General features: G+C 36.5%; 1 protein-coding gene across 1 annotated transcript; it reads left to right on the forward strand.

The window, feature by feature from the left end:
• On the forward strand, window positions 1–23074 carry INTS12 (integrator complex subunit 12). The gene is made up of 7 exons (XM_016223631.2): window positions 1–60; window positions 9040–9204; window positions 9687–9839; window positions 11434–11621; window positions 13217–13376; window positions 17914–18060; window positions 21617–23074. The coding sequence occupies exons 2-7, from the start codon at window positions 9049–9051 to the stop codon at window positions 22199–22201; spliced, it is 1389 nt and encodes a 462-aa protein (XP_016079117.1). The 5' UTR covers window positions 1–60; window positions 9040–9048; the 3' UTR covers window positions 22202–23074.
• The last annotated feature ends 1827 nt before the right edge of the window (window positions 23075–24901 follow it).

Below are 24901 nucleotides of genomic sequence, written 5' to 3' on the forward strand. Positions count from 1 at the left end.
TTTGTTCCCGCTCTCGGAGACGCGGCGGCCGGCCCTGGACTGAGTCGCGGGGGCGGAGCGGTGAGTTGTGAGGAGCGACCCCCCTCCCGGCCGCCTGGGGGAGGCTCGAGACCTCCGCGAGGGAGGCGGCGGGAGAGTAGCTCCCTCGGGGGGTCGTAGCGTCCCCGCTTCGGGTGGGGAAACCTAGTTTGCGGCCGCTCGCCCCGCGCAGCGAGGGCTCGGCTTCCTCCGCGGGGGTGGCGGGCGGAGGCGCGCGGGCGGCGGCCCCGGTCCCCGGGACCTTCCTCCGCAGGTTTCGGCGACTTCTCCGCGCGGCTCCCTGTTCCCCTCTCCTGCGGGCTCTCCTTCCGGGCCACCCCCACCCCCCTCCGCGAGGCCTCGGGCGGGGCTGTGAGCGGGGCTGACCGTCCGGCGGAGCGCCCGCTGTCTCTGCGCAGGGCCTGTGCGGCTGCTGGTTTTGGAGTCGCGGTGCCCCGGCCTCCGCGGACATGCCCCCGAGGGCCCGGCAGAGCCCAGGGCCAGGAGCTCAGTGGGGGGACGGGAAGGGCAGCGCCTTTACGGGGATGCTGGCTGGAAAGGCTCGCGCCGCGCGGAGGCGGACGGGGCCGAGCTTCCCGGGGCGGCTGCGCTGCGCCTGGGCGGGCTCGGTCTCCTCCGTGTCCCTGCGCGGGGTCGGCCTCGGGCCGCTTTCAGAGGACTGGCATGGAGGGCGGGAAAGGAAACCCAGGGAAATGCATCTATCTCTGCGGACCCCATTCAGGTGGGAGAGATCACAGACGCCCTCGAAGGTGTTATTTCAACAAAGACCTAGTAGTCCATTCAATAAATATATTGGAGCACCTGTCAGGTTCCGAGCACTAGGTCTATAACCGTGAATTTAAAAAATAAAAATTAAAAAAAAAAAAAATCCCTGGTGTCATTTAGTTTACAGTCCAGTGGGATTAATGAATTTAAGCCAGATGAAGGATTGGGAAGAGAGTATTCCAGGTAGGAACATTGGACAAGTCCCCAGGCATGGAATAGGTGTTTTTGTTTCACTTTTGCTTTATTGATGTTTAGAGGTTTTTTGTGGGGGGAGGGGAGGGAGGGGAGGGATAGGTTTGAGTTTCTTTTTTGTTGCTCTTTTGTGAAGGGCCTTTGGAAAGGATTAGAATTGTGTAGGAGAGAAAAGGCCTTTATACTTTTTGATCGCTTGATAATTCTGTAGCCATAATATTATAGTCCTTGGCAAAGTAGCGAAATAAATATAAACTCTCCCCTTAAGGTACTCGGAGTTTTATAGAGAATATAACACTTGTGCAGAAAAAAAGTGTGGTTCAAGGTAGAAATTTCCAGTACCATGAGAAAACACTAAAAGACACCCTAGGAGGGAGATTATTGGTAGCTTTTGGGGTAGAGATGGACACACCAGCTGTCATTTAGAGTCCTCATTAGAAGTAGTGTTTGAACTGGGCTTTGATAGAATTTGGAGATCTAAAAATGGTTAAAAAGCTTCCCAGACAGAAATATGAGAAGTGACAAGGCCCGCTAGTGGCTCAGCTGCATGGAAGATCAGGATGAAGAATTAATGTTTTTGTGCCAGTTAATGAATCTTTTTAAATGGTAGGCCAAGAAATTGGGCTTCATTTTGAAGGCAGTGGGAAGCCTTAATTTTTGAGGGAGAACATTTTTAAAAAAGAAAAAAATGTTCTTCAGGAACATTAATATGGCAACAGCATTGAAGTCGAGGAGAATAACTACGTTATTGCTACAGTACCAAAAAAGGCTAACAAAAAATGTGAATTTGAGTAGTAGCAGAAGTGAGAAGAACAACAGAGAAAATGTGAGAAGTGTTACGGAATTAGAATCCACAGGAAGAGCCTGCTGATTGTTTGTATATAAGGAGGAGGGAGAGGACTCAGTGAGGGAAAGACTTAGGCCTCAGACCTGATTAATGGAGAGTTGTGTCATTTATTGAAAGAAATTGCAGGACAAGAAACTTTTGGGGAAGATAAGTCATAATCTAAATTTTAGTCATAACTGAACTTGACATACTATTAGGATAATCAGGCAGACATTTCTGTGAAGCAATTGGAAATGTGAAATTCGAGCTTAAGAAAGATTGAAGTGGAGATAAACATGAAATCATCTGCCTAGAGATGATATTTGAAAACATAATATATAGGGGTGAGCAAAAGTAGGTGTACAGTTGTGACTACTCAAAACACAGAGTTAATATAGCTGTTGTAATAATCGTAACCAGCATGTCTTTTTCCACATGAACAACTATAAACCTACTTTTGCCCACCCCTGTACGTACGATTACCAAGGAAGAAATTGGTACCAGAACTAATGAAGATAGACAAGGACAGATACTTGGGCAATACCAAGAACAACAGGGATGAGAAGATAAACCAGAGAATGAGTAGTCACAGACAGAAGAGAAATACCAGAAAAGCTAAATATAATAGAACTCAAGGAGGAGAAAATTTTTTGAAAGGGGGAGTAGATAATATATTCACTTGGCCAGCATTCACCGAGTACCTGCTCTCTCTCAGGCACCACACTAGACACATGGTTGCAGCAGTAGGTAAGACCAGTCTAGTGCTGACCCTCATGGAATTGGCATTCCCATGAGAATGGCAAACACTGTTTACATAATTAACAGTGTAGTAACTATTACAAATAAGTACAGGATGTTTTGGGACCAGTAAGAATAGTGCAGAAAATGAGACTTGAAGGGTAAGATAGGGGATGGGACACTCTACTAAAGTGCTAAGGTAAAAAAGATACGTTGAAAGATTTGAAATAAGTCGTGTGGATACAACAGAGTGGGAGTAGCTTGATACTAGGTAACATTTAATGAGCATGTACTCTGTGCCAGGTACTGTCGTAACTGCTTTACTTTACACGTACTACAAAATCATGTAGCACATTAGAGACCTTGTTAAGAATCTCGTTCTGTAATCTTTGGACATTGAGAAGTTTAAGGAGCATTTTAAGCAAGTGAGGGAGATGAAAAGATTTGGAGGGCGACAAGAATGGTTGTGGGGAGACTGACTTAGCTATTGCTGTGGGCCTGATAGTAGATAGAAGATGGTAACTTGGTCTAGGGTAGTGGTAATAAGGGTTGATGAATCTGAGATGTATTTAAGAAGTTTGGTGATTAAATGGGGTTCGGGGGTTGAGGAAGTGGGAGGAGTTAAAGCTGATTCTCAGGTTTCTGGCTGGAGCCTGGTAAGTATCATTTGAGAAAGGAAATATTAGAGGAAGAGCTAGTTGGAAGATAAGACAAGAGTTTTTGAGTTAGTGGCTCTGTTATGTTGAGTAGGAGGTACCAGTGACATATCTAAGTCAAGCTAGCAATTAAATCTTGGAAGAGACACGTGGGCTGGAGAGATAAATTTATAATCACTGGCAAAAGGGTTTAGATCAAATTGTCTAAGGCGTAATTCTCAAACTTTAGAGTGGATCAGAACACCAGAGAGGTTTAATGCAGATGTGGGCCCCATTCCCAGAATTTTTTCTTCAGTGGGTCCAGTGCTGGAGACCAAGAGTTTGCGTTTCTAACAGGTTCCTAGGTATTGCTTATGCTACAAATCCAGAGGATACATTTTGAGAAGGTGTAGAGTGAGACAAGAAGAGACCCAGAACCCAGCCTTGAAGAACTCATTTTTATTTAAATGGAATAAGAGGAACCTACAAAGGAGACTGAAAAAGAAGTAGGAGGAAAAAATGGTATTATGTTATATTTACCTGACTTAGCTTCGAATACTTTGATGAGAGCATTTTCATGGAATGATGGGGCAAAGGCCAAATTGCACGAAATGCAGCATAAGTAGAAGAAACAGAGAGTATAAAATGTAGCCTTTCTGAGGATGTTTTGCTATAAAGTGAAGAAGATAGGATAGAAGAGGCCTGAATATACTTAAATGTCAACGAAAAGATGCCAGTAGAAAGAAAGAGACTGTGAGGGGTGGAGAAGACAGTAAATAATCCATAGTTTAATATTCCAGAGGGGGAAGGAAGAGATAGATGCAGGTACATGTGGCATTACATGAAGAGCCACCTCCTCATTTATCATTTGGGAACTAGGAAAGGATGATTACAGGTAAATTTGTAGATGTGGTGGCAGGAAGTTAATTTCATTCCTCTCCGACAGCTTCTGTTTTCTCTGCAAGGTTGGTGAGGCCATCTACTGAGAGACAAGCAGTTTCAAGGAAAAGGAAGAACTATAACTGGTCTTTGCAGAAAGCGGGGGAGTTGAACAGAGAGGCATGATAGGATTGCTAAATTGTATCGAGTACCTGGATGAGATTGGTAACTCAGGAGCTACAGAGTGAGTGAGTTCAGGCAGGGAGAAGGCAGATAGGCTGTAAAGTAGATGAGAGTATAAGGCTATGGGACAAGGGTGCTTCGAGCACTGGAAACGTCTGTGAAAGGCTGAACCATGGAATGTAAGCTGGTTAGGAAGGAAAATGACGTGCTACAAGTAAATCAAGCTGGTAAAAAGATGGAGAAAAAAGATCATTGTTTACTAGTGGGAATGTCTGTGTTACTTATGTGCATTTGCCATAGACAATTCCTGGTATAAACTAAGAATTCACTCCCACCAATTCCACCACTACCACGCTGCTAGGTCATTGACATTTTTTTTAAAGTAGTAACTATTAACTTTCTGACATTCTTTTTTTAAAGCAATACCTAGATTTTGAATTAAACCTACATATAAAGCATTAAGTTTCTTTCATTTGTCTATCTGTCTGTCTATACATACCACCCCCCTTCCTGCCCAGGACTTTGTCTTCTGGAATTGTAATCTACAGTGAGAATGATGTGTTTCTTTTACAGTCCATTTGCATTATAGGTTTTGGAATATACAGGAAAGAAATTGTACAGAAGTCACATGGTTTGGTATAACTCCAGGAAAATGAAAATATTTTTGGAAATAATGGAGATAATTGACAAGAGTTGCAGCACAGTTGCTGACCTCTTCAGGACTTCAGTAAAAGGAAAATGAATTTCTTTCACTACATGTACAGTTGCCAATAACAAAGGAGAAGTAGTAGAAACCAGAGAAGGCAATAGAAAATGGGGCAGAAAAGTAAGATAAAAAATTAAATTATAAAGGATAAAACACATAACCATGAGTGTTTTGTTTTAGCCCCAACTACTGTTTTCTGTTTTCTGGTGAGAGGGGGAAAAGTTGGGGCAGGAAGGTGCCACTAAGGAGAAAGCAGGGGGAACAAGGAACTGGAGGCGCTATAAACTCAAAGTACAGGTGGAGTGGGAGCAAAGAAATAGAAAAAAGAAAAAGAGCCCGGCCGGGCATGGCTCAGCGGTTGAGCGTCGACCTAGGATCCAGGCGATCGGGGTTCGATTCCCGGTCAGGGCACATGCCCGGGTTGCGGGCTGCAGCTGATCAATGACTCTCGTCATTGATGTTTCTATCTCTCTCTCTCTCCCTCCTTTCCTCTATCTGAAATCAATAAAGATATATTTTAAAAGAAAAAGAAGAAGAAGAAAAAGAAAGATTGGCTCAGCACCCTGAAAAGTGTCCTGGGTCAAAGCATTGGAGAGGAGTGATGGAAGGTTGTAGTCCAAAACGAGAATTGATTATAGCCAAAGAGGAGGAGAATAGTTGTGGCACATTTCATATTTTATTGCCTGAAAATGAAGCTCCTTGGGGTTGAAGATCTAAACTGAGCGAAGGAAGTTGGAGAAGATATCAACATAGTTACTAAAATTGCTGAAGATGATGGCGGGGTGGGGGGTGGGGATGGCAGGGAGGAAGATGAGCCTGTGCAAATATTTTGTACTTTAGCAACATTGAAGATGCAGATGTGGATTTCAAAAGAGAATGTAGAAAAATGGTGGTCATGGAATATCTTTCCCACAGCAGCAGTATAGAGTAAGGTCTCCGTAGCCCTTTGCTTTTTGAGCAGAAACAAGTCAAAGGAACACTATTTGGGGGAAGGTTGTAAGAGAGATGGGGACGTGTGTAGCTAAAGGTGAACAGGTAGAAGGAGTGCTTGAGAAAAAAGTGAAAAATATATGTTGGTAATAAGTGGGGTCCAGTAGATGATGGCCATCTAGCAATGAAGTTAATGAGAGGGAGAAGGGCTGAGTGGAATGAGAGTACTGGAGGAACTTGCAAGGGGCAGGTAGTTTATACCTTAAAGCAGCCATGATGTGTATATAATAGGGAAAGGGACACCAGAATTTGCTAGGCAGGCTAAAACAGTCATCTCCAAACTTTTCTCATCATTGAGTTAAAAAAAAAACACCAGTTGAACACACTTTCATATGTGTATCAGTTATATGCATATACTACTATAGCTGTATGGTAATGGTTTGTTTTTAATAAAAGTTTAAAAGAAAAATAGCCCTAGCCAGTTTGTCTCAGTGGTTAGAGCATCGGCCTGCAGACTGAAGGGTCCTGGGTTTGGTTCTGGTGAAGGGCACTGACCTCAGTTGCAGACTCATCCCCGGCCCTGGGCGGAGCGCGTGGGGGAGGCAGCCGGTCAGTGTGGCTCTCTCACATCAATGGTTTTCTCTCTCTCTGTCTCTCTGTCCCTTCCACTCTCTCTAAAAAGCAATGGATAAAATATCCTCAGTGAGGATTAAAAAAAGAAGAAAAATAAATAATATTTTTCTCCTTATATTTCACAGTGGAGACCACTGGGCTGGAGGGACATGTTGGTAATTTAGGGCAGGAGTACAGAGCCTGTTTGGTTTTATGATCGCAGAATCATAAAGAACTGACTCCAAGGTTCCAGTTGGATGTCGGTGTTGACGACATGACTTCTATAGTCTCTTAATGTAGTTGCTGGCTCTTGCCACTGGTCTGTAATGTAAACCTTTAATCTCTGATCATGGAAATGCATGACAGTAAATACTGTGCTTCTGCTTTTTAGCAAAGAATTTCAAGTAATGGTTTTTCTAGTATATTAAAAGGATTCTTCTAAATATCAACCCTTTGGTCAGTATCTCATCAAACGTTGTTCTGGATAAGTAAACTGCCATGCTTGCTCTTTAGCTATAAGACGTTAGGTCAGTAGAAAGACTAGCCTGTTCCCTTGTGTACTCAGGAAGGGCAACACTTTTACCCTTTTCATCCTGGACATTTTAATCAGGAGCTGTTTTCTCCTCAGAATATGTGTGGTGACCGGCCCCATGAGTAAATTTAAAAATAACCTTTCTGTACCTATTATTATATATAGATGATGTATGTATTAATACAATCTTAAAAAATGACAGAGGTTGCTTCTCAATTTTTGTTAAATTCTTATTAATATGACTGAGGTAGGTTATTTTCTTTGTGGTATTTACCTTTGGATTGCTTCTCGTGGGTGATGCAGATATTTTAGTAGAGCACAGAATTTGACAATAATTTTGAGGTATTAAACAGATATCTAATACCCTCTTGAAAACTTTTTTTAAAAGCCTACGTGTGTGTGTGTGTGTGTGTTTCCTGTTAAAGTTGGAGAGGGCTTAAGGGGGAAGTAGATGAGGCAGAAACAGATAAAATCTATTTTCAGGCAGAGCTTTCCTATGCCAAGATTCAACCTACAGCAAGTTTTAATGGCTTTTTAAACCCCTGAAAATGAGAGATTACTGTGGAATTGCTGACAGATCCTTAATTCTAGCGGTGCGAGTGTGTGGCATTATTATAATAGTAACCTGGAGGGTGGAAGATTTCAAGCCGTAGAATATTGATCAAAGGATTGAACTCAAAGAATACATTTTTATTTTAACAGTTCCTTGCCTGGAGAAATATTTGAAAAAGTGACAGCCAGAAGTAGAATCATGTGATAGCGTTGGTATTAGTGGAAAACAAAACTTTTTAATGTTTTGGAATTTCATAAGCCTTTGATGTATATCTTCACTATTTTTAAGCTCCTTAGGACACAGAGCACTATCATAGGCACTATGAGATACAGATATGCTTTTTAAAAACAGGTTAAGCATGAGATACCACAATCTAAATGTGATCCATTAAGATTATCATTAGTATGTTTTTTTGAGGCATTCAAGATGGGGAATGAGAGCCAGGGAGACACAGATAGCTGAAGCAAAAGCTGCAGCAGTGCATCCCCTAACCACTGCCCTCCTGTGATGCCCCACTCCCAGCTACATCTTTTTTTCCCTGTCATGTAAATAAGGTTTGAGGAGACATTTTGACATAAAGTAAACTTTATCTAAGCACATCAAGTTTATGTGTACTGAACTGTAAGTGTATATTTTATTTTTTTATATAAGATGTTTTACTAGTATCTAGAATGCAAAAAAGAATTTTGTGTCTTATTAACAATACCAAATTATAGAAAAAAGTCATCTCTAGTTTATGAAATCAACTTGAGAATGGCAAACACAAGTTGGGAAAATGTCCCTGGGTTTTCAGAAAGGTAACATTTTTATGCTAAAGAAAGGCTAGTTACTTAGTCCCAGTAAGAAATTTTAATAACATCAGAAAAGGATTTAAACAATAGTGGTTTAACTTTTTTTACAAAGCTCCTCAGCAACATTGTGTTTTAACAAAATGGCTCTTATGACTAAGAATATCATTAAAAAAATGAATGAAAATCATACCTCAACATTTTTCTTAGTGTCTGTTTTCACAGATTTAGATACCCTTTTCTTCACTAACCAGTGAAGAAAATTTGGGTTGTGGGGGGTGGTCATTGACCTTTTGAAAAATGAGAGCTATGTTCTTTCTCCCCAGAAAAAATACATGTACGTATAGATTTTAAAATGTAAGTATATGTAAGTATATATTTTAAAATGGAGTGAGGAGGGATCTTTGTGGCAGGGAGGAGCTTATCTGGATTTAAAACTTGAATATGGATATACAGAAAACTGGTAACACTCTTGCTTTAGGGGAAAAGAGCTAGATGTGCCCGTCAGTGTTCAGAAGGAGATTTACTTCTTTCTGTAGTAACCTTTTGGATATTTTAAACTCTCTATCATGTGCACAGCATTACTTGTTATAAACAAAAGAAATTATAGATAAACTTTACTCATCGTCTCTAAATTACCCCCCTCTTTTTTTTCTTTCAGGCGTTTGCAATGGCTGCTACTGTGAACTTGGAACTTGATCCCATTTTTTTGAAAGCACTAGGCTTCTTACATTCAAAGAGTAAGGATTCTGCTGAAAAGCTAAAAGCATTACTTGATGAATCTTTGGCTCGGGGCATTGATTCAAGTTACCGTCCATCACAAAAGGTACCTATGTGAATAAAAAGCTTAGAGGGAGTTTTGTAAGTCCTGTAGTAGTACAGTGTGGTACATTTAGACCATCTTAAAACAGTTCTCTCTGCCAAAATAATCTTTCCTGCGGCATGAAAGAATTATAGTCTTTACTTTTGTTTTCTTCCTTCAAGCTTTTAGAGAACTATTAGACTACATAGAAAAGTTAGCTGGGTGTAGGGATATTCTGTTCTACTACTTTATGTGTGTAGAAACCCTCTTGTTTATGATACATTTTAATTTCAAATTCTTTATGATCAGAATCTTTGTTTTTCAAAGCTGCTGAATGAAACTGTACCTTACTTGTAATTATCTTCTAATGTTTTAGGGGCAAAAAAATCACAATATGATGACTTAATTTTTAACTGAAAATTATTAAGATTTATGATCTATTTCTTTATGATGTGTTAGATAGTCTGAATATTTAATTGTGGGTATCATTTTATTTCACCTTTTAGGATGTGGAGCCACCCAAAATTGCAAACACAAAAACCATTTCCATTAAGCAGGAGCCCAAAACATCATCCAGTCTTCCTTCTGGCAATAATAATGGCAAAGTTCTCACAACTGAAAAGGTAAAGAAGGAAGCTGAAAAGAGACCTGCTGAAAAAGTAAGATTTTATTTTAATGTAATAAAAAAACAAAGCAAATCAGTCAGAAACAATGTTTTGTGCTTACGTCTTTTAGTAATAGTGTTTAAAAAGTACATAATAATCATTCAGTAAGAATATTTTGATAATCATAGATGTTGATTTTTTTCGAAAAACATGAATAAAATTTGGAAATATTTTTAACCATTTACTGAAGTCATTGTCAATAAATATTTGAGCCCCAGGGGATGTACTGATTTCAAGTATAAACTTTAATTCATGACTCAAATATTCTAGATGGAACATTTGACAAGAAAAGTTAGAAAAGAATGAAGAGTAAAGGAATAAATAAATAAAGATATAAATGACTAAATGTGAAATTTGTTACAATATGGCATGTACCTTAACAGGGCTACAAATAATTGAGGTTTTTTTGTGGTTCCATATAAATTTTTGGATTATTTGTTCTAGTTGTGTGAAATACACCATTGATATTTTGATAGGAATTGCATTGAATCTACAGATGGTTTTGGATAATATGGGCATTTTAACAGCGTAAATTCTTCCTATCCATGAACATGGTATATGCTTCTACTTATTTGTATCTTTTTCAGTTCCTTTCTTCAGTGTCTTATAATTTTTTGAGTACAGGTCTTTTACATCCTTGGTTAGATTCCTAGGTATTTTTTGATGCAATTGTAAATGGGATTGTTTTCTTAGTCTCCCTTTCTGATAGTTCATTATTGGTGTATAAGAATGCAACTGATTTATGGATATTTATTTTGTATCCTTCTGCTTCACTGTGAATGTATCAGTTCTAGTAGTTTTTTGGTGGACTCTTTAGGGTTCTTTATATACAGTATCATGTCATCTGCAAATAATGGCAGTTTTACTTTTTTCTTTACAATTTGGATGTCTTTTCTTTCTTTTTCTTATTTGTGTGTCTAGGATTTTCAGTACTATGTTGAATAAGAGTGGTGAAAGTAGACATTCCTGTCTTGTTCCCGATCTTAAAGAAAATGCTTTTAATTTTCCCCATTGAGTATGATGCTAGCTGTGGGTTTGTCATATATGGCCTGCATTATGTTGAGATATGTTCCCTCTATTCCATTTTGTCTGAGACTTTTTATTATAAATGGGTACTGCACTTTGTCAAATGATTTCTGTGCATCTATTATATAACCAAATGATTTTTATCCTTCACTTTGTTTATGTTTAGTAGTTCATAATTTAAAATATTTAAAGTAAAAAATAGCCTTATTAATTCTAAGGCTTCTCATTTCAAAGCATATGACGGGAGGGGAAAAAAAAGGTCAATATAGGTAAATTCATTGAACTTCCAGAATTCTTTAATGGATACAGGAGTATAAAGAAAAATACAGATATATACTAAACTTTTCTGATTTATTTATTTCTACCTTACTGATTTCTTTTAATGTACTGATTACGAATTTGTTATAAGTCTCCTACAGATCTTTAGTGTGTACATCTGTTGCTAACTACGTGAAAATATCTGTCAAGTGGACTTGGACATTGCACATTGTCCATCTTATCTGCCTCTCAGTGATTTAAAGTTTATTGTAACATGTTACTTTCTGATTGCGTGCTTTTATAGATGAAATCAGACACCCCTGAAGGAGTTGATATTCCAAAGAAACCTAGATTGGAGAAACCAGAGACACGGTCCTCTCCCATTACGGTGCAAACAAGCAGGGATTTAGCTATGGCTGACCTTTCCAGTTTTGAGGAGACCAATGCTGATGATTTTGCCATGGAGATGGGATTGGTTTGTGTTGTTTGTAGGTAAGTTGTACCTTGCCACAGATTCTTGTTTCTTTCTAAAGAGCAAATGACTAAACAAAAAAAAAGTCATTCCAGTTATTGCGTGCTTTTTATTTTGTTTTTATTGTTTAGAGGTGGATAGGAGGTAAGTAGATTATTCCGTATGAACTGCTTATATAGCAATTTAACATCTTGAAAATTGTCCAATATTTTATTTTCCTGACTGTGGCATTATTCTGTTATGTTGTAGTAATACTTTCTGCATTCTTGGGTTCTAGAGAGAAAGCAATCATTCTTTATTCTTTAATGAGGAAGAGTCTGTTCAGCAGACTCAATTATTTCCATCATTCTTTTTAAGAAGTCTGTGTTGCTTTTTCTTTCCCCCGAATGCTTTGCTTAATAGTATGTATAGAGTAAACTGTCATATATCATTTCTTAAAACACCTTTAAATCTTTTTGTAAGGAGAATGAAATGAAATAAATGGGTCATATAGATTATTCTGAGTGTTGTTGTAAAACATGAATACATAGGTATAAAAACATAGATCATTATGTTTGCCTATAGTAGTACATATATCTTTATGGGTAAGTGTATTCAGATTTTTCAGGTAGGTACTCAGAAGAAAGATTTCTGAGTTGTGCACCTGAAACTTACGTTATTAAGCAACATTACCCCAATAAACTTAATTAAAATATTTTAAAAACCGGAACAACTTAGATTTTAAACTTTTTTATGCCACAGTCTATATTTTTAATTACTAATGTCTTTCCCTGACTAGCGCAACAGAAAAGAATGCCTTTTTTTTTTGCTTTTTTCTTCATGAAAATGTTAAATTCGGGTGTACTAGGAATGAGTAAATAATTATAAACTTTTGTAAACTTTATACCTGACCATGTTATATGTACTTTTGAATGGGATCATTTGTTAGAGTTTCATTGTTTTCACATACATTTATTTCAACCTTTATCTACCATGAAGGTTATTATTTTTAAATAAAGAGATAAATCATAAAGTAATAAGGGGGAGAGAATTAGTAACTATAACCTTCCATGTGGAGACTTATTATGTGATGATTGCTTTTGTGCTATTGGAATTTACACTTTTTGGTACACATATTGCTACATTCTATTCAGTTGATAAGACATCTATTTATTGAACACCTTTGTTATGCACAGTAATGTCCTAGGCACTGTATGTTAGGCCCATTTTCCACCTTTATACAACTCATATTAGTGAAGATGATAGAACAACAAATAGGTAACAAATAAAAAGGAATTTAATAGAGGTACAAAGAAGATGCTATGCGACTGTTGGAGGACTAGCCAAAGTCTACTACCATCTAGGAGAAATAAAAATATTACAAGAGAAAGACAAGGAGAATATAGCCAAATTTAGTTACTAAGGCACCTTATATATTTATTAATGGTTGAGCATAAGCTTTAAAAGAAATGAAGTGTTTGTATAGGCTACATGTCGGGGTTGTTATTTTCCTCTGTAGTTTTCTGGGGGTTTAAATAGTCTTTAATATATCAAACTTTCACAGAACAATCCTAAAATGGCTTTAAATTGTTGCATGCATTCAAATAAGGCAGTGCTTAATGTTATATTTTCTTAGGCAAATGACAGTGGCATCTGGTAATCAATTAGTGGAATGTCAAGAGTGCCATAATCTCTACCACCAAGATTGCCATAAGCCCCAAGTGACAGACAAGGAGGTGAATGACCCTCGGCTTGTGTGGTATTGTGCCCGATGTACCAGACAAATGAAAAAAATGGTAGGAATAATTTTTCTGTATTTTAAACAGTCTCTGTCAATATTCTTGTTGATACAGCTTTTCAAAATAAATATTGAATTATTACGATATTGAAAAAATAAATCATGACCTGATTATTTAAATGTTTGTTTATATAGTATGTATGTTTGATTTATGTATCTATGCTTAAAGACCAAATCATGTAATATGTACTTTTCTCTATTCAGTTTTTAGTTTATTCTAATATAGAAAAAACAAACAGGATTGGAGACCCATAAAATATGAATATCTCTCACTAGTATTTCAATGTACTTCTAAACATTTAAAAAATACTATAATGCACTGTAGGAAATGGTGGGATACAAAGCCCCAGTCTTTGGTGAGTTTGGTAGGGAAATATTGAAAATATCTGTTCCTGAGTGAGCTTAAACCACCACACTTGTGTACAAAGGCTATGTCTGTATTTGCATCTCTCTTTGCATCTGCGTTTCTCTATCACTTAGTCTTGTCTTACCATCTTTGAATGACCGTTTACCCTGTTTTCCCATTGTACTTGCTCTGTATGCTGCTAACATAACTGCCTTTAATATCATACTGAAACATGATTTCATTTGTTACATTGGATAGTTTTCTAACTTTTATTCAGGACCTTTGAACAGACTTTTTCCTGAGCCTGGAAGGCTCTTCATTCCCCTTTCTCCCTAGATAATCCTTTTTCATTATCAACGTTCAGATCAAGTATAACACCCCCACCTCCAGAATATACTTTCATTGCCCCCATATGCTTATTCCTCTTTGTATTTTCCACTATAGTGAATCTTTTTTTCATTAAATATTTATTAATATATTTCTCTCTACTCAAAGCTCCATGAAAGCAAGGATCATGTCTAATTTTTGCTTAGCACTGAATCACTAATGCTTAGATACAATAAGATGCAATAGATATTTGCCTGAATAAATGCGTGAATGAATGAATGAAAAAAAAGTTGATAAGTGAATGTCGTCATTTTCCTTTTAAAGAAATCAAGTTGCTGTTTACCTTGGTGACTTATTTCATTCCCCTATCCCTTCTCCCTGCCTTAGATTAGGGACTCTTACTACAAGAGTTTTCATGTCTCTTAATCAAATGAATTTCTACATAAAGTTTTTTGACCAAGCATATCTTTTTAAAGTCAGAAATACTTAGTTAAGAGTAAAATAGCAAGATAATCTGTTTTACTTTTTAATCAGTTAAATCAGAAATAGTTTTTACTTATTCCTATGAAAAGTAGTAAATATTCAGTAGTAGGTATACTTTCTCTTTTCAATAGGAAATTTCTATGACAAGGTACAATTTTTTTCTGTTCAGTCTGATTTTTATTTAGTTTATTATTTAAAATAACCCTTTAGGACCTCAAGCAAAATGTTTATGGGTGTTCAGTATAGTGCATTCCAGGACAATTACAGATGTAATCGCTAAGAATTGGTGATAGTCAAAATAGCTAATTTGTGATAGTAATATGTCTCTCTCTAGTATATCTTTAGAGTTTTATTATTATTTTTATTTCACTGTAAGTCTTAATAAAGTAAGCACTGTTCTCTCCTAGGTTTTTTCTCCCCATTTTTTTACACCAAATCTATATTTATAGTTCTAACCCTCTTTCTGGATTGAATTTTGGCAGCTGATCAGATATCTTTCAGTTTCTTTAATATCTTTAAAATCAAAATTGTTCTCTTCTCCACTCAATTTCCCTCCAGTTGGCTCAACTAGAAAACATTATCCATTATACCTCTTTTAATTCCATATATTATTGTCTATTTCTTCTATCTTTCACATACCTATTCACCTTCCTCTTACTACCCTATTCTATAAATCTCTCATTTCTTGTCATTTGCTTTAACCTCTTAAGAGGTCTTCTTGCTTCCCTTCAATCCACTTTACTCAGTACCATTGGAACAATTAGAATTGTGCTTCTAAAATATTTATCTAATTCTTTCTGTTTAAATATATCCAGTGGCTTTTGATTACTGACAGAATGAGATTATACTCATTAGAATGGATATGTGGCCCTTCTCTCTTGGACCCAAGTCTCGTTTTGTACCCTCCCCCACCACGTCACCATATATCCCATACATTCTGGCCGGGGCAGAATAAGTATATCATTCCCTAAATATGTGGTAAACTTCCATGTTCCTATGTTTTACTTCTCAGATTCTCCTCATCTGGGGTACCTTTTATTCTTTATCATCTTTGCAAATTAAATGTCTGGTTCATTTATCAGTAAGATCATGTCTTATTCCTTGGCATAGCACCAGAGCAGAGCTCAGGACTAGACATGTCTTACATTCTATGGTTCTCATTTTAAGATATGCACAATGTAGGAGATGCGGATTAGTACCAGAAATCAGTAGTCAGTAAGTTTAATCTGTGTGTCCATGAGTCAAAGTACTGAATGGGAGGCCATGACTAATGTTAGAACATGATTGGAATACACAAACAGTGGACTTAGGGAAACCCAAAAGGCATGATCTGAAGTGAACTTGAATTTCTGGATCCAGTGAACACGAGGTTTATGAAAAAGAAATTTGGAAACAGTGGGGGTGCTAAATCCAGTCATTCTAACTATAATTGCTTTCAGTGAGGTCCTCCTATGTGCTTTGGTTACTGCTCCAGAGTATCACAAGATACTATAACTAGCATCTTACAGCCCCTTCCTCCTTGCACTAATTTTTCCAACTAGGGCAGCCTCTGTATTAAAGGATGACCTACATAAGAATGTGGTGATGTGTGGCAGGGTCAGAGGTCATTGTTTAGTTCTAAAATTTTCTCTCTACCAGAAAATGGGTTTTGCCTCAGCACTAGCTAAGAGACTCATTTTGACTTGTTGCAGTGGTTCTCAACCTAAGGTAGTAACACACACCTGCTCAGCAGCACTTAGAAATATGCGGTGTTTGTCATTGCTGCTTTACTGGCAGTTACTGCCCTGAGTAGAGAATTACATACATTCTGCAGTGTGGGAGGCAGCCACCCAGTGAAAAATTATAGTTCTTTTTTTTGAGCAACACTGAGTCAGTGATAATATCCTAGTTCCCTAAACTAGTATTACTAACAAAGGACAAAAGCTTCTGGGTATTTCTTACTCCACTTCTAAGATGGCCAGGTGAAACAGAGGAAGCAGATCTAAACATGGTTCCTAGACAGAGGTCCTTTCTGAGCTTCGTTGTAATGAATCTTCATCTACTAAACCACACACGTTAGGTTAGTCTTCAGAATCTAACTTCTGGAATAGTAGGTGTGGGTGGAGGGACGCGTAAGATGGAAAGCCGTGGTTACAGAGCCATGTATTTCTGATTTACTCTGAGAGCTGCATTCCCATAACGTGATTTTGCAGTAGAGTGAGGTGGCCCTCCTTTCCGGCAGGTAGGAGATGCTTTACCGCAGGTAGTCTTCCAGCATTCTTAATAATATTCGTGATCCAAATGCTACTTTATAAATGATGTTTCATAGTAGGTGCACTTCCATGTGGAAAGTATGTAATATAAAATATGGAATGATTTGAGACTTAAGGACCAAAATTATATATAATACAGCAAACCATAGCACAAGAAGATCCAAACAAGGATAAAACAGTCTGTATTCAAACTTCTAGAAATGGGAAGAAATTATTAATAAATTCCCCAGTATAATCCTGTATGACCTTATTAGGATTGTCAAAGACAGTGGAACGGCTGGGGGCATTTTTCACCATTCAGTATGGATGGTTTCTTCCAGAGGCCTTATCCTTTGTAAATAATTATGATGGATAAATAGGAATTAATATTGTCAGCACTCAACATATTCCAGACACTGTGCTAAACTCTTACATAATCATAATTCATCCCCATAACCCACATTTGAAACAGATGGCACACCACCAGTTACAAAATAAGAAAATATTATTCGTCAAAATAAAACAGTATACTTGTAAAGGATCAATGGGTGCAAATTCCTGTTTGATAACATAAAAATGTGTTATCAAATTTGTATTTGTGAGCTTTCTCTAAAAATACAGTGTGCCTAGTTCTACAGTGTGGAAAAACTTCAAAAAGCTTCATCATTTACCACTAATAGGTTTTTCTTCCCAGTCTGTATTTAAAACCATATAATTGATCTGATCTACCTTTTAACTCACTCTCAGTTACTCAGTGACCTGTGCCCGAACCCCAAGAAGAAAACTCCTAAGTCTTTGCCCTGCCACAATAAGAAGTAAATGTACTTCATCACAATTACAAATAGTTTGTGATTTTCCTTTTGAAAGCAGCAATTTGATTTTCTTGTTAAAATGGCATTTAATTAACCTTAATCTGCATGATTTTTATAGCATTTATTATCTTTACTGTTTAGAAACTAATACAGAGTATAAAAGCATTAATATGATGATAATTTGTCTGAGTCTATACTTTTAGTATGATCACAATATTTTTTAAATGTTCAACTATATTTCAACTCAATGAGTACTGTGATAGATTTTTCATTGTCTTTTTTGTGCATTTATCTAAGATTTTGTAGCTAATTTAATCTTAACATTGATTTTTACAGGCTTTAAAAACTCAGAAACCGCCACAGAAACCAGCCCCCACAGTTGTTTCTGTAGCTCCCGCTGTCAAAGATCCATTGGTTAAGAAACCAGAAACTAAACTCAAACAAGAGACAACTTTTCTAGCATTTAAGAGAACAGAAGTCAAGGTATAGTACATTTCATTTTTATCTAAGATTATCTAAGATTTTATTTTTAATTTAGTTGACTAAACAATTATTAGTTGCAAAAAAAATTAATGAGGAACTTTTATATACTAAATGGCCGTATGTTAGAAATTAAGACTGCATCACTTTTAACATTAAGTAGAAAGGGAACATTTATATAATTATTTAATCTCTAACAATGCTGATTTCTCTTTTTATCGAAATTAGGAACTGTGCATTTGCATCCCAAGTTGACATTCTTTACCATTTCTATGTAGTCAGACACTTACCTCCATCAGGAATTTGCTTTAAATTCAAAATACCTCTGCCCTCAGTAGCAACAATTTTGCTCCTCATATTACTTGTGCTTTATTGACCCCATAGCTTTTTTCTCCCTACCTATCGGCTATTAAAGTTTTCTTGCTTTGTCTTTTTGTTTGTTTCCTTTAATTATCACGAACTTTCATGATACCTACCTCTATTCTAAGGGGCCAGGTTATTTAGTGAGAGTATCACCTTTCTCGTTCCCAGCTTTGCATCCTTGAATTCACACTACATTATTATTAATATCCTGGCATTTTGGTATCATGGAATAAAATACTTTGCTAATCTAATTTTATAACAAAATGGATGCTTTTACTGAGTTACACCCAATTTTAAGCAGAGTACAAAACACAGAAGGAAAAAACAACCCCAAATTTTCAAAGGTGGACCCCAGAAAATTCTAAAGTTGACTATATAATTCCAAGTGAGTACCGTTAAGTAACAAAGACCCAGAACCTTGGGATGATGATAAAGAATATAAATATAAGGTACTCTGAGAAAGATACTAATAATTTTATTTGTAGATCATTTTTTAAATTTAATTTACTGGGGAAAAGTTGATATCCAAGGGATATCTACCATTGATTTGTCACATAGGAACTTAATGAATTGGAATAGAAGTAATAATAATTTATTGAAAGTAATTAGAGTTGCTATATTCTATATTTAAGTCACTTTTAGGTAGATTTTTATACTAACCTATTAATACTAAAGTTTATTTTTAGGAAACCCAACATGAAATCATTTTATGGCAAGTCAATTAAGGCCTTGGCTGTCGTGTTTGCTCTGCTTGAGAGATTTTGGTGTGTTTATGATAAAAGTGGGGAAATTTTTACTATGAAAAAAATTGTTCTCATTCTTATATAAAGAGCAAATGGCTTTCTAACTAGGATAATGGAAAGAAAATATTTATAGTTAAAAACAGTTGAGAAATTTATACACTGAAGTAGTAAGGAATTACTTGCTACCCATTGTGTGTGTTTACACTTGAGCGCACCCTCATGGTATTGTAGGCCGTCTGTCACTCGGTTGAACAGCAGTCCCAGGAACAGCGAGCCATTAAAATAAGATGCCGTACACACAGAACTTGCTTTCTTGTTTGTACTTCATAATTGTTGGTCTTTTTAATTACTTCAGATGGGTTTTCTTTTGTGAAGTCTGGTTGAAAGATCATTTAGCCATATGGCAGACAGTTTTATGTTTAACAGAAAAAGGAAAAAAATTAGATCTTTCAGAACTAAAAAGTTGACTACACCTGTGTCTTTTTGCTTCCTTGAGGAACTTTTTCTTATTACCTGTATGCATTTCTCTAGGAATTTATAATTTATGTAGTTCATCTTCTCTGGGTGAACTTATGAGACAGTTATTGTGTGCTGTTATTGGAAAAATTCCTATCATTTTCAGAATATGTGAACAAAAATCTGGACTCCTCCACTTAAAAAGTAAAGATTTCAGAGCATTCTGTTTTCATTATTTTTCGCATTGGTTAAAAATGTTTACATGCAAACAGTATTGAAGGCTACTTTTATTTTTTTTTGAAGGCTACTTTTAGAAACTAAAATCATTTTATCATTTGAGAAAAATCATCTTATCAGTTCTTTTGGACTTCAGTTCTAAAAGACAGCTAGATATATATTTTAGACATAACTACCATATTTTTAAGTGAGATGCTATTTGTAATGCTTTATCTTTCACCCATGTGTGAATTTAACACTTTTGTCAATCCGAAGAATATGAAGGTAGCCCTGGCTGGGCGGCTCAGTTGGTGGGAGTGTCACCTGTACTCCAAAAGGCTGTGAGTTTGACTCCTGGTCAGGGAACATACCTAGGCTGCAGGTTTGATTTCCAGTCGGGGCAGTCAGTGTCTCTCACGTTGATGTTTTGCGCTCTCCCTTTCTCTAAGAAACAAAAAAACCGCCAACCAACCAAACAAAAAAACATCCTCAGGTGAGGATTTTTAAAAAAAAGGAACATGAAGGTAGAAAGAATGCCAATGAGAAGTTCAACTCATAGTTAATTTGAACAACCCAAATGTGAAGGTGAAGAATATTTGAGCTTGTGTGAATAAGAGCACTATTTATTTACATAGTGACACTGTTGTCACTGTTAGCTCTTGACTGGCCAAGGAAGTCAGAGAAATTTATGAAATACGTCAAGGAGTGACGCAGACCTGCCCAAAATGGCTCTGTACAGCCTGTGAGGCAGTTGATAATATTCTTAACAGAAGTAAGGATCTCTTGTGATAATTTCAGTGGAAATGAAAATAAAATCATTAGACCTTTTTTAATATATCACTAGAGTTGTATAGTTCCAAGTAGTTAACATTGTATATCTGTATATATTTTACAGTACAGTAATTATTTGCTCAAAATTTGAGGGGAACTTTTAAAAAAAGTGGGCTCAGAATCTCATACATTTACTCAACAAGTAATTATTGAGTGAATCTCTTTACCTCAGACATCTGATATCCTGGGTGTGAAAATTTTTATCCATTGACACAGAGAACAGACTGATAACTGCAAGAGGGGAAGTGGTTGAGGGCTGTGTGAGAAGGGTGAAGGAATTAAGCAAAATAAAAAAAAGAAAAACTCATGGACATAACCGTATGGTGATTGCCAGAGGGAAACGGGGTGGGGGGAGGTAAAAGAAGGAAAGGGGGGTACAAATGCTGATGGAAAGAGACTTAACTTGGGTGGTAAACAACAGTACAACATGCAGATGATGTACTGTAGAATTGTATACCTAAAACCTATATAATTAACCAACGTCATTCCAATAAATTCAATTAAAAGAAAAGAGTGTATCTATTTTTGAAATTATCTACAAGTTATTTGGAGCAAAATCTAAAGAATCACGTTTTACTGAGCTGGATAATACCTTTTTGGGTGAAAATAAGTTAAAGCATTAAACCTGATTTTCTGATATGACTTATAACTGAAAAGCAGTTCTCAAAAAGGAATTCCATATATTTCATTTCTGGAATTAGTAGAACAATATGGCATCCCAAAATTTCTCTTTGGAAATGGTAGCACCCATTAGCTATGGATAAGTTTTGTTGTGTTTTTTACAGATTCATTTTATAAGAACTTAATTTTAGTGGTGCAATTTAAATTTCCCACATCATTACTTCTGTATAAAAAGTCCAACAATTAAACTTGTTATATATTTCAGAAAATTATATTAGGTATTAATTATACTTGGCTTTAAGTAATATTTTACTTTTCTATTCTTTTAGACATCCGGGGCTATTTCAGGAAATTCTTCTAGTACCAGTGTTTCCTCTTCAGCAACTAGTGGCTTAACTGGATGGGCAGCCTTTGCAGCCAAAACTACTTCTGCTGGTCCATCAACAGCAAAATTGAGTTCAACAACCCAAAACAATAGTGGGAAACCTGCCACCTCAGCAGCTAACCAGAAGCCTGTGGGTTTGACTGGTTTGGCAACATCATCCAAAGGTGGAATAGGTTCCAAAATTGGTGCCAGTAGCAACACTTCACCCACTGTACCATTGAAACCACCTCCACCTCTAACTTTGGGCAAAACTGGCCTTAGTCGCTCAGTTAGTTGTGACAATGTTAGCAAAGTAGGTCTTCCTAGTCCGAGTAGTTTAGTTCCAGGAAGCAGCAGCCAACTAAGTGGAAATGGAAATAGTGGGACATCAGGGCCTAGTGGAAGTACCACGAGCAAAACCACTTCAGAATCAAGCAGCACTCCGTCGACATCCCTTAAAGGTCCAACTTCACAAGAATCACAGCTCAATGCCATGAAGCGATTGCAGATGGTCAAGAAGAAAGCTGCCCAAAAGAAACTCAAAAAGTAATGTGGCCAAGTAGGTTTTAATATCATATTACCCTAAAGATTAAAATCTTGTTATTAGGACATAAATTGTACTATACTATAATTTAATAAAAAACTTCATAGTGAAATTTCTGTTATTCCTTACCTTAAAATGCTAAATATAGAAAAACTTGGAACTCTTTGTTGTTTTAAATCTGTTTAAGTTTTATTTTAACAATTTCCATAGTATGTGAAAACAATTAATAGAATGACTAATTCTTGGTGAGAACTTCCAGAATCCCAGAAGACTGGTACCATATGTGAATTAAATCAAAAAAAGCAGTGGTTTGTTCATCTTCTATCAAAGCTCCAAGAAATGATCCTGTTGAATACGGTGCCTCACAAGGTGCCTCACTATAGTTTCTTACATTCCCCCCAATATTCTTCATGATCAGTGTCAAGCCCCAGCCTGATTCTCCCTATTCTCCCCAAATATTTCATCTCTCCTTTTTCAAAATTAGCTTTTCACAATTGATTTCTGATACCTCTATATTACCTTTTTATCACCTCAAATCAATTATTTGTCTCTTTCAATAGATTGTGATCTACCATGCCCTTTAAATGCAGTATTTCTCTCACATTGTCCACATTTCCTTACATTGCCAGTGTAACATATGCACATAGTATATATTTAATAAATTTTGAATTTTGATCTATCCTGGTTACATAATTTCTGAGAATTATTGAGAAAAATACCCATTCCAAGAGTCTGTAGTGGATCATGTCTACTTGTGTATATACTGATAGCTTCTTCCTATACCATGAAAAATAAGGCTGTTTTATTTTTACTGCCCCAGAATGTTACAACATTTTATGTCATTTAAATTAACTTTGTATAAAGGTAGCTCCTGTATAATTATTGTGATTGTTTTGAAGTATATATATATGTACATTGTTAGGTCAAAAAGAGTGAAGGTTCTTAGTTGCTGTCTTATTTGCAAGCTAACACATTAGCCTGCCATTCTTTTATGTATATTTTCTGAAAGAAGACATGCGGCTTTTTGGGTAATGGAAACGGTTTATTACAGCAAAATGCAGCAGCCATTTTCTACTTCCTGAATACCTCATTTCTTCCCACACTGGGTCTTAATAAAGTCCCACATTCACTAGACTGTAAACTAAAAGTCCAGCAGATCCCCACATTTCTTCAACTTTGATGTGTGCCACTAAATCTTCACTCTATAGCCTCAAAGCTCAAGCCCTTTCCTTTAATCCCTACATTTTTATAGGTTATCCTAAAATATGTTGATAAATGATTTCTGTGAAGATAAAGCTTTTCAAATTAAGCTTGGTCTTTTTCTAAGGAAAGATTACTTTAAAATTACCTGTTCAATAATGGGACTAAATTATTCATGGTAAATTAGAATTCAAGATTGAGATAATCCCATTACTTACAAAGTGGAGTAAATGTCTATTTACATGTTTAAAATTTGCCTGCAGATGTTTTTGTTTTGAGAAACAGATTGCTGTTGATTAAACATCAGTTTGGCATCAACTTCAAATTTCCATTAGGGTCAAAAGACCAAAAAAGATATATACACCCATGATTATTTGATTTTAGTTCAGGGTCAGTTTGGACTAAACTGGACAAAATCACCTGACACAAGCTCAGCTCAACAACTGTAACAGCTAATGTAACCTCAGCGTGTACGAAACATGAAAGCAGACGTGCACAGTTCACACATTGGCACTCGGAATGGAAAGTTGTATCCCATGTGTGCTGGATAGACTTGAGAAGCAATTATTTTAATTTCTACAGTACTTCAGAGAGGACTTGGCAAGACTTATTCAAGAAGTCATTTATCTTTTGTTGAGCATAGCTCTTTGTGCATATAAATATGTATTTAGAATCCTCATATGCGTATAAGTATACATACATCTAGTAAGGTAAAACTCAGTTGGGAATTTTTATACATGTATATTTGGTGTGAGTTTAATTGTCTTCAAGTAGCTCTTATACCTTGATTTTTCCATATCATTAAATGAGCTGCAAGGCTTTTTAACTGAGCATGTTATGAAATGTCCAGCTCTGTAGTAATAGTATTTATCATTTAATTAATTTTGTTATAATTTGCTTTTCTCGCTAGAATTTAAGTTGTGTGAGGGCAGGGACCTTGTTGGTCTTGCACACCATGGTATCCCCACTGCAGCTCTCAAATATTTATTGGCTCAATGGACGAATAGATAATTAGGTGAGCCAGCAAGTAAGCTTTTAGGATTGTAGATTCAAATCCCACTTTAACAGAATTCTGTTCAATATCACTTTTCTGTGTTGTGTATTGGGCTTGCTGTAAGATTATTTAATCATAAATTTTAGTGGCTTAAAAAAAAATAAGGAAAACATTGGAAGAATATTGGCTTAAAGTCAGGAGACCTGGTTTTGAATCCCTGTCCCTCCACATGTTAGCTGAGTGAGCCTTTGTTTTCTCCTCTATAAAACATAGGTGATAATTAAGAGTAAAACTGAAGGCACCGAATATGCAAAGATTAGGTGATTCTGACAAGGATGTGGTAGTGCTGTTTATTGGTAACTGATATTATAAATTGTGATAACCATAGGTTATGGAAATACATTTTACACAAATTTTTATTCAATAATTATAAAAATTATAATTAGAAGAAACCATAAATGCACTTACAGTTCTTTTTAAGTAAGATAAGTTTATTTAATTTACTAAGAATC

Source organism: Miniopterus natalensis, chromosome 1, assembly GCF_054644295.1.
Source record: "Miniopterus natalensis isolate mMinNat1 chromosome 1, mMinNat1.hap1, whole genome shotgun sequence".
In the NCBI taxonomy this organism is placed as follows: Eukaryota; Metazoa; Chordata; class Mammalia; order Chiroptera; family Miniopteridae; genus Miniopterus; species Miniopterus natalensis.